The sequence below is a fragment of the Rhea pennata genome, chromosome 22 (genome assembly GCF_028389875.1).
Source record: "Rhea pennata isolate bPtePen1 chromosome 22, bPtePen1.pri, whole genome shotgun sequence".
NCBI lineage: Eukaryota > Metazoa > Chordata > Aves > Rheiformes > Rheidae > Rhea > Rhea pennata.
In genome coordinates this window covers 2,462,453-2,472,434 of record NC_084684.1, presented here as the reverse complement: position 1 = coordinate 2,472,434, position 9,982 = coordinate 2,462,453, and the positions used below count along the sequence as shown (strand labels likewise).

The 9,982-nt window shown below is 52.9% G+C and overlaps 1 protein-coding gene across 1 annotated transcript; it reads left to right on the top strand.

Moving 5' to 3' along the window:
• Positions 1 to 6,879: 6,879 nt before the first annotated feature.
• TMEM51 (transmembrane protein 51) lies at positions 6,880 to 9,324 on the top strand. Its single transcript, XM_062593523.1, has 2 exons — positions 6,880 to 7,220; positions 8,268 to 9,324. The coding sequence occupies exons 1-2, from the start codon at positions 6,880 to 6,882 to the stop codon at positions 8,677 to 8,679; spliced, it is 753 nt and encodes a 250-aa protein (XP_062449507.1). The 3' UTR covers positions 8,680 to 9,324.
• The last annotated feature ends 658 nt before the right edge of the window (positions 9,325 to 9,982 follow it).

The following is a 9,982-nucleotide window of genomic DNA, read 5'->3' as shown; positions in this document are numbered from 1 at the left end:
GCACTGTGGGTTTATTTTATTTTATGGCAGAACTATGGTAAGTTGCTTTGCTCGAGTCCCTCTTTGCACCAGATCTTTCCTTTGCAGGCTCCTCGGCTGCCTGGGACGTGCACGGAGGTGTGTTCGACTGCTTCCTGGGGTGAATTCGTGCATCTTCCTCCTTTCTCTGCCAAGTGCAAAGACATAAGTTCCTAGAAGTCGCGGGGAGTGGCTCGTGGCACGGTGTAGTCTTGAAATTCAAGTCGCTTATCTAGCCTTGAGAGAGTCGAGCAGCGCAGACTCCCACAGCGCTGTTTTCCTACAGCCTGGCCCGGAAAGCTTTGGTAGTTGAGGCAGCGTATTTTGGTGCATTTGCTCAATGTATGAGCTGTGCAGGAGGAGGGCCCTGAAACGCAGACCAAACTGCCCCGCTGCTGCAAGGAGAACTTATCCTCATCCCTGCCTGACAAAATGCATCTTTCCCCCGTGATTTATTTAAAGCCCTCTGTTAAGTGCAGCAGCAGAATTATCAGCATGAATAAAGGGAAATGTCTTTATTCGAAAGGACTCCTTGTCAGAGTCCATTACGGGTTTGCAAAAAGCATTCTTCTGATTGTTGTAATAAAATTACGGGGAGAAGAAGGGACTGGAAAGCCACTGACCATACCGCGATGGAAAAGTTGAAGCAAATGGCTGTCTGCCCCATATTTACAATTATGGGTCTGCAGATGTTGTTACTGCGGCCTGTGAGATCCATGCTACCTCGGAAATGCGCAGTGACTCGACCGTGGGCCTGTGTCCTACGTTACTGATGATTTAACGGTTGAAGCTGCAGTGATAACGCCGCTGATATTTTTCTCCTGTTGCCTAAGCAGGTAGCGAATGTGGAGTAGCAGCCCTATCGCCTTTGCGATAGGGGAAATTACTGCTGGAGTCAGAAATCGTGTCCCTCTTGGTTAAAACAGTCACGCTGACTGCGGGGTGGAGAGAGACTTGTGATTAAAGGGGATTTCACTGGTGGAGCGCTTGGGCTCTTCGCAGCGCGTGCCGGTGGTGGCACTTGCTACCGTCAAAGACTGCAAGGCGAGGAGATGTTTGCTCCCCGCAGCAGCCGTGGGTCTGGAGAGAGCCGGGTTCTGCCTTTCCCAGGCTGAAGACTGCGTTTGAAAGGAGCCAAAGGGCCTTAAAGCCGTGGCTTTTAAAGGAAACTAAGGGGGGTGGATGCCCAGCCGCCACTGCAAGCCCTGGGAGCAGTTTGGGAGGGATGCAAGCTGTGGCTCTGGTAAGCAGCAAAAGTGCAGTGGGCTCTGCGCTCTTGCCATTTTTTGATAGGACTTTGTTTTTCCCAGTGTTTTAGCATTTCAGCATTGTTATTAAAAACTGCAGCGTCTCTCTAAACACCTCTCGGAGTACGTCCAAACACAGCTTTTGGTTTTCCTTGCCAGCTTGCAGAGCTGTAGTTGCTGATCTGCGGCTGTCTGGGGGCACGGGGCGAGGAGGGGCAGCGATGGCAGTGTGTCACGCCGTGGGGCTCACGTCCATGGATGGCTCGGTTTTGAACTGTCTGAAGGCTCTAGCTCCACCGGTGAAGAGGAGGACGGAGGGCATGGGCAGGGCGCGTCCCCGTTGTCAGCTGTGCAAGGAGGCACCTCGCACCTCGTGTGTTGGCTGAATCACGAATCTGGCAAGGCCCAACAAGGGCGATGTGCTGTTGCAGCAAGAGGAGAGCTCATCTTTAGCAATCGCTGAGGGTGGGGGGGAAAAATAATTACCTGGCATCTCCACGGTGCTTTCTGACGGAGCAGAAAAGCGGCTTATCCATCCTGCAGGGCCCTGCCTGATTCATCCAGCTGCCGCGAGGTGAGATCCGTCTTGCGGTTTCTGCCTTCTGCGGGAACCCCGCGCCGCTTTGCCCGTTCCGCTCGCCGCAGATGGGTGACAAGAGCTTAGTTACCGAAGCGTGAGCGGGGAGATGGCGCAGCAGGGGGGGAATAAACGCCGAGGTTGCAGAGGGCAGAGGAGGGGAGAGGCGCGTGGGCGGCCGGCGGCGCCTTTGTGGGCGGCGATGTGTTTCCAGCTCCCGCGTTCGCCCGCGAGTCGCTCCCGAAGGGGCAGGCGGGACGCAAGCGGGGATGCGCTCGGCCAGGCGGTCTGCCTCTGCTCGACGGTACCTTTGTTGCAGTGTGCTTGCAATATTCCTGGTCTGGCAGTCCCTGCACGGGAACCGGAGTCCTAAGTCCTCCCGAGCCATCTTAGTTCTTTAAAAATCTCTCAGAGGAAGGTGCATCCCCTTGGTGTCCTGAAACTTGCTGGGAGCACTTGGGCGATGCCTATGGGGAAGCCCTGCAGAGGACGGAGGAAAGGCAGGGCCTGGTTTTGCCCTTGCTGCAAAGAAACGCCTGCGTTTGGTTTTTGCAAACTGTAGATGTGCAATGAGGAGTAGAAGAGGCGTAAATCTGCTGCGGCTTTCCGGCGGGACACGCACGTGGGGCAGAGAGGCAGGGCTAAACGGGAGCCGGGCCGTCCGCGGTCAATGATTCGGAGTTCCTGGCGTAAATCATTGACAGCATCGAGCGTGAGACCGTGGGCGTGCGCGGGCCGGGAGCAAAGGTAGTCGTCGCTGCGGGAAGGCCCCGGGCCCCGGGAGCGAGACTCGCTGCGCGGTCGCGGGGAAGGGGGCTGGGGACATCTCCCGGTGCCCCGAGAGCCCGGAAGGGACAGAGCTGGGCAGAGGAGCACGACGCGGTCTGAAGGACGTGAGTACGGATCGGATTACTCGCGTGTTTTCGTAATGCTGGGTTAGGGAGGCCGTGGCCTGACTGGGGTCGTTTAGTGGTTGCCCGAATCCTCGCGCTGCGTGCTGGGTCCTTTCTCCGGGCTGTTTGCCCTTCTCCTTGGGAACTGCCTCCGCCTTTCCAGGCGGCACCAAGGGATGGGACCCCCAGCTGGCCCCGGGGTTACAGATCCCGTCTTTCCCAGCTGCTGTCACAGCACTGTGGTTACTGCTAAGCGAGCGATTGAAGTGCTCTCTTGTAAGTCAAAAGAAGAGAGAATTCAACTGAGAAGTAGACTTGCATGTCAGGTCTTCTGGTTTGATTTGATTTGCCCTATCTGCAGTGCAACACGGTGAGGAATCTGCGTAAAACTTGTGAGCACTGAAATGATTTAGCAGCTTAAATCCTGCTGGCTTCTGGCAGGCTGGAGGTGCCAAAGTGAAGCCAGAGATGCTGGGAATCGGAGGGGAGGTTTAACAGGCTGAGTAAACTGTTGCTTTTGAAAACTTTCCTTCCAAAAAAAAAAAAAAGAAAAAAGAAAAAAAGAAAAAAAAGAAAAAGTCCACCACTCTCATGAAATAAATAACCGTGATCTGTGTTTCGTTGCTGACTTTTGCTGAGCATTTCCAGGAGAGTGTGAGCTTGTGTCTCTGCTGAGTCTGTGCTTAAGCCTGCGCTGAGCTCTGCGCTGTGCTGACGCTGTGGATGAATGTTGCTCAGCTAGCATGCTTTCTGTGCCTACCACATGTACGGCATAATTTCTCCTCCTCAAAGCCGTAACAGCCGTTTGCAAGTAAAATCTCAGCTAGCAAATAGGTTTGTGAAATACTTTGCCGAGAGTGTGAAGACAGGGGCTTATTCATATATACACATATATATATATTTCAAAAAAATACATTGCACCTAGGTTTCAGAAGACCCAAAATCAGAAGCAGGGGTGATGATAAAGGTCAGACCAGGCTGGAATTTATTAGAGCTGACACAGTCTTCACTTGCTTGTCCTTGTCTTAAGGAAATGCTCCAATCTGTCGGTGCATTTTTGGAAGAGAGTGAGCAGTACCTGGCTCGGGCAGGAGAGGGGGTGTTGTCAGTAGGGTAAGACAGGATCCTACTGCCTTCCTCGTCTCGCTTTGCGGAGGGCCGTCCCAGGACCACCAGTCCTGCTGCTGCACTCCGACTCCGTCTCGGACCACTCGACACCACGGTCCCGAAGTCTGTCCCTAAAGATTTAAACTCCGTCACTTCGGCCCCCAAAGGGATCCTGCCGAGCAGGCATGGTGCGCGCTGCAGACCGTTGCGGGTCTCTGGCAGAGGGGACCATAAGCAGCCTCAGAGCGACGTCGCAGAAATTGCCCTGCTTTTGATACTGTGATTTCACACTTGGCAACGGGGTGGGAAATGCGCTGCGTGGGAGAAGGTGTCCTGCACCGGGGGCCTTCTAGGTTTCCCCAGGGGAGGGGACCCCCCCCTTTCGGTGCCTGTGAATTAGCAAAGCACGCTTGCAATTAAGGCGTGCATCTGCGTGGCGCACTAGGAAATGCTGCCGTAAAAGGCTTTGCTGGGCAGATGCCCAAATTCCCATTTTGCCTGAAATGTGGGAGGGAGTCAAATGAACAGGTCTGTAACAGGAGTTATTGCTGGCCGGGGACCAGGCTGGGACCGCCGGGTAGGAGGAAGGAGCGTTACGGCTGGAGGAGCCCCGAAGGGTAAGAGTGAGCGCCGGGAGCGAGGGAGCGGGGGCCCAGCGCCGCGGTGGCAGGGTGAGCGGCATCCGATAGCGTCTGGAGGCCTCGGCAGCACTTATAAAAGGCTGGGGCAAGCCCGGCACGGCTGGGAGCCCGTGGGCTCGGGCTGCCGAGAGCGAACGGAGCGGGAGGTCGTATGATGCAACATCCTTGCTTGATTTTAGAAGCCCGCAGAGTGCGGCGAGTTTGCAGTGAGTTTGCAGTTCAGGCGCTCCCCAGAGCAGTCCTTTGCTGTGCATAGAAAAGTGGAAGGTCTGTCCTGCATGCCCAGGCCAAACTTTGGGACCCGGGAGAGGGAGGAGGCAGAGACTGTGTCGGCAGGTTTCGCTGGGAAAAGGTGAGGGCTCGGGGCTGATGTGAGCCAAAGCAGTTCAGCAGTTCTGGCTTGTGGTTTCCGACGCCGGTTGTGGAGTTGCCCCTTGTCGGCACTGCTGTGCGAGCGGAGTCTCCGAATCTGGCCCGCCTGTGCCAGCACGCAGAGCCCTAGGTGTTTTCCTGCCTTCAGGAGCTGCAGATAAAAGTTGCCCTGTGCAATTTCTGCAGAGGCCTGAGGCATCCGTCCACGCTCGTGCGTGCCCTGAGCTGCAGCTCGCTCTGTTCCTCTGCTGGCTTGTGTGTGAGCCTTTTCCTGCTGTCTGTTTTCTGGGAATGCTGTCGTATTTTGGCCCTTGACCCAATGAACTAGGCTTTTTCTTAAACTTAGCAAGCAAATATGAAGCTAAGTACCACTGAACTGGATCGCCGTGATAAAGAGTAAGGGTGTGTATGGAAAAAGCACACAGCAGTATCATATCTAAGAGGTGACTTCTAACACAAACAAGCATGGAATAGCCAAGGACTGGGAGGAAAAGAAAATATACTGGTATGTTTGTGCAGCTGCATGCTGCTTTTGGCAGGCATGCAAGACTGGGACACTGCGAATGATGCCGCTGCAGGAGTGCGTGGAGTGGAAATCCGCAGCTTTGCTGCAGCGTGCGTAGTTTCCAGTAGTGGATTGCACTCAGATGCCATCTTCAGAAGTTAAGATCAAGGAGACTGGCTGCCAGAAGATGCAGTGTCTTGTGTTTATTTTAGGAAACGGAGGACGTCTAGTTCTTGCAATGGAGAAAATGCAGAAATTCAATTTATACTGTGTAGGTGGAGTATCTACAGTGGGTTTGTCTTGCTCCGAACTTGAAATGCTGTAACAGGACCGAGCCTGATTTGTTCGTTTGGATGCACCCAGGGGACTTGCCACTAGCGTGTATCCTACAAAAGCAAGGTAACGCTCCCCAGAAGAGAGCTGCGTGCTTCACCGAGGCCTTGCTTTCGGAGCAGTCTTTGTGGCTGGAGCCGCCAGGAAAAGCTGCCGCGGTTGGTTTGTCTCAAAGAGCCGCAGTTTTGCTTTCTGTTCTTTGTACAGAGCGGCTTTGAATGGCAGCCAGCCAGCTCCACAGCCAGCCCTTCTCGGTCTCTAACAGGAAAAAGGCAAAGTTATACTTGTGATTTTTTTCCTAGCAGTTTTGGGTTAGTTCGCAGTAAAGCTTTTTTGGTGTAGCACCTGCTGGTAAGAGGTCAGTTAGCACCACATCGTGTAGCTGATGGTCTGCTCCTCTTAACCACAGTTAATCTCAGTGCTTAGCAAATGTTAATAACTCAGCTCTAAGGAAGGTAGATGGGTATTACAGCTGAGAAGGTAGCAAAGGGTAAAAATCTGCTTTCATGTGTCTGTTATAGGGTCCTGCATTTCTACTGTTTTTCAGTAAGTGGGAAAAAATGTAGGGCCATCTTACTTAAAACCTTTGCCTTAGTTTCCGTAGCGCTGGGGCAGCTTCCAAGAAGGGCTGGGTGGGAACCTCACGAATTCCCATCCTGCGCGAGATGCTTAATTTCTGAGGCTGCTCATTAAAGAGGAATTGCAAGCGGGTGAAATGCAGCGAGTCCAGCTGCATTTTCGGTGGAAGAAAGCTTTGTGCAAAGGTGGGAGGAAGAAAAGACGCAGTCTTTGGCACTGACGGCTTTCCTGTGCTGCCTGCCAAAAAAGTGGCATAGAGGGAACCAGGCCCCGTCTGGGACGGGTACTGCTTTCCATCCTAATGAGGACGGCCAGCGAGGACCCTGCTGCTGGCTGCCATGTAACATCCTCATGCACTCTCTGCAGAGACAGTGAAATTACATTTTCAGAGTTAGTGGAATAAAATGATGTTATCTTGCTCCCTGAAATTGTAGCTTGTGTAGCTTTTGCATCCGGTCATGTGCTAACCAGCGCTTTCGCTCTCATTCCAGACGCCGCCATCTGTTTTGGGAGGGATCGCGCGCAGGATACAAGGATTGCACGCCCAGCGCCTCGAGAAATGCTGTAACCCGGCCGCAGCCTGTGCAGCCAGCCGGTGCTGGGCACCATGGCCCAGTCGCGGGCGAACGGCTCGCACTACGCCCTTACGGCGATAGGGCTGGGGATGCTTGTCCTCGGGATCATCATGGCAGTGTGGAACCTTGTTCCTGGCTTCGGCCAGGCCGATAAACCCACAGCTCACGCAGGAAACAGCAGCAAGCCTGACCGTGGCGGCGGAGGCATTTTGAAGAGCAAGACCTTTTCCGTGGCCTATGTTTTGGTCGGGGCTGGAGTACTGCTGCTTTTGCTTTCCATCTGTTTGAATATCCGGGACAAGAAGAGGCAAAGCGAAGATATTACTAGGATCCAGCACCAACCATCAGCAGAGCCTTCGCACCAGGAGGACAGGTGAGCCTTTTCCAGGGGAAAGGGGATCAAGTGTAAAAATAAGGCCAAGAGCTATTTTCCTCCTGAAACTGATGAGGAGCAAACAGATTAAGGCCAGCAGTAGTGCGTGCTAAAATAAAAGCAAACACGTCTCTTGGTTTAGGGTTCAAACTTAAGTGTTTTAGAGATCAGGAAGGAGTTCATGTGGCTGCATTTATGGTGCAGTAGGTAGAAGAAAGCACTGTTTGTGTTTAAACTGTGGTCTAGAAAGAGCTGTGGCCAAGCAAGCATTGCTGAAGCATTAAGCTCCTTGCTTTGTTAGTATACAAACAGTACGTTGAGAACGAGTGCTAGGAGATCTTGTTAATGGTTAACGCAGAAGAGGGATCGCTGCTGCAGAGGAGCAAGGAGGAGGAAGGCATGCGGTGTTGGGGCCGAAGAGGTAGGATGTGCTGTCTCACTTGGGGCAGTCGGAGGTGCCAAACAACCTTTTGACTACAGCTCCAGGAGTGTATGCAGGCCGGCAGCTGCAGAAAACGGAATTTAGACCTGCTGAAAGTCTTCAGGATTAGACTGTTTGCTCGGGGAACTCCACTAAGCAGGGCAAAGACTGCTGTCGTAAGAGGGACAGTTAAATAAATGGCTTCCACTTGAGCACAGATCACAGCAAAAGTCCCCCAAATGTCTTGGCAGCATGGAAAATCTGCACAGTACGTGATGCGGATTATATCCTGTCCCTGCAGTGCTGCATGTGGTGTGTTTTCTGTCCAGAGAGAGAAGGGGTTACTGGGAAGAAATGGGACCCTAGGCAGCAGAAGGCAGCCCTAGTGTGGTAGTGTGGCTACGGAGCATGCACAGATAACTTCAGAGCAGTTTTTGTGTGTGCTGGGATCCACAGCGAAGACTCTTGTGCTCTGGCAGATTGTAAAATGCAATGTCCCAGCGCTGGAGAAATGCAGGCTGGCTGCAATCCGTTCTGCCCAACTGAAATGAGCTGGTATATGATATAGAGGGGGCAAATACTTCTATTCCTTTTATTCCTGATAGTTTCACTCTTATCCTTTATAGCCAAGAAGAGGACGAAGAGGTGTCTTCCCGGTACTACGTCCCCAGCTACGAGGAAGTTATGAACTCGGGCTATTCTGAGCCCAGAGACTCGGATAGGGGCAACAGGATCAGCGTGTCGTTGCCCTCCTACGAATCTCTAACAGGGATCGACGAGAGCGTGCCAGCGCCGGGCGCCACCGGCACAGAGCCCGGCGTGGAGCGGCAGCCCAGCCGGCAGAGCTCACGCTTGAGCAAGCGCCTGAAACCGCTCAAAGTCCGGAGAATCAAGTCCGAGAAGCTGCACCTAAAGGACATCCGGCTAAACCTCGCCGACGGGAACAGCGCGGGCCCTATAACGATAGAGCCGCTCACCCCTCCGCCCAAGTACGAAGAGATTCAGGAGAAAGCACCAGAGAGCCGGCAAATGACTTAGGCAAAACAAACAAAACCTAGGATTTTCCTGATGCAAACACGAGAGAGGCTTGATCTCTCGGCACAGAAGAATTTAGCACTTCCGAAAGCTGAAATAGCAAGGAAATGATAGCTGTTTACCTCCGTATCCCATGGACGGGACAAGCTTTCCCAGGGACGGTCTTTCATGAAATACCGCGGGGGAGAAAAAACTGAATGCAAATAACTCTGCTACTCTGAAGTAAATGAAGGCTGGAAGTACTGAATATATATGTTGGTTTGTTCTAAATTAAGTACTGCCTAATACGTCCTCTCGTCTCTTCTCTCCCTTGTCCCAAACAGGAATTTTCTAAGCCACAAAACTGGTATTTAGCAAGAATTTCACGAGTGGAAAAGGGAAACATCTTTGTCTTTTCTTTCTGTTTTCTCTTTTGTGTCTTGTGCCCCGATACGAAGGGACAGTCCGTTTGAGGCAAGCCGATAAATTCAGTGGGTTGGCGACTATGTTAGTGTACCTCTGCCAAAAGGCCTTCGAGATGTTCTGGTTTAAACTCCTGTTGGATATGCTGCGCAAGCAGACCTTTTCTAAATGAATATTTTGTACGTTGTGTTTGTGTGTGTGTGCGCGCGCTTGCGCGTAGCTCGCCGTTCTCGCCGGCTTTAAGCAGGAGCAGGGCAAAATTGGTCGGGTGCTTTACGGTGGGTGCTGCTCCCTGGGCTTCTAGCAGAGCTGTAAGGACCGCAAAGCACCCGTGGCCACGTTTTCCCTTGTGGGGTGTGAATGCCAAGGTGCGGACGTGGAGCGGAGTCTCTCCTGAACCCGTTGCAGATGCCTGCTACACGTGGCCGGTCTGCTCTCTGCCTCCGGCACGTCAGTACGGAGGTGGTTTGTGTTGGTGTGGATGTGTCAGGTGCGGGGCTTTGAGCCTGCTGCCGTGCTGGCTCCTGCGGCACCGCCAGGAGTTGTCTTCGGACACCGATCCCAAGCGCTGGTGCGAACAGCAGATCCGTTGCTACGCGGCTTGGCAAGCGCCGGGCCGTAGGGCGCCGTCGGCAGCCGCGGGCCTCTGTTCGAGAGCTTGGCTCGAGCTACGGGCAGTAAAAGGTACCAAACCAAAGGCAGGGAAGAGAGGCCGGTCCAAACATTTATAGTACTTTCTTTAGTTATTGATTTATTTTCTATTCTGCCTCACTGTTTCCATTATTTTAATGAGAGGAATTTCGCTTTGCACCGTGATCTCAGAGGGGTGAAACAACAGCATTTAATAAAGGACTTCCTTAATCAAATAAAGGAAAAAATAGTAAAGGTGGGTCAGAATGAGGGG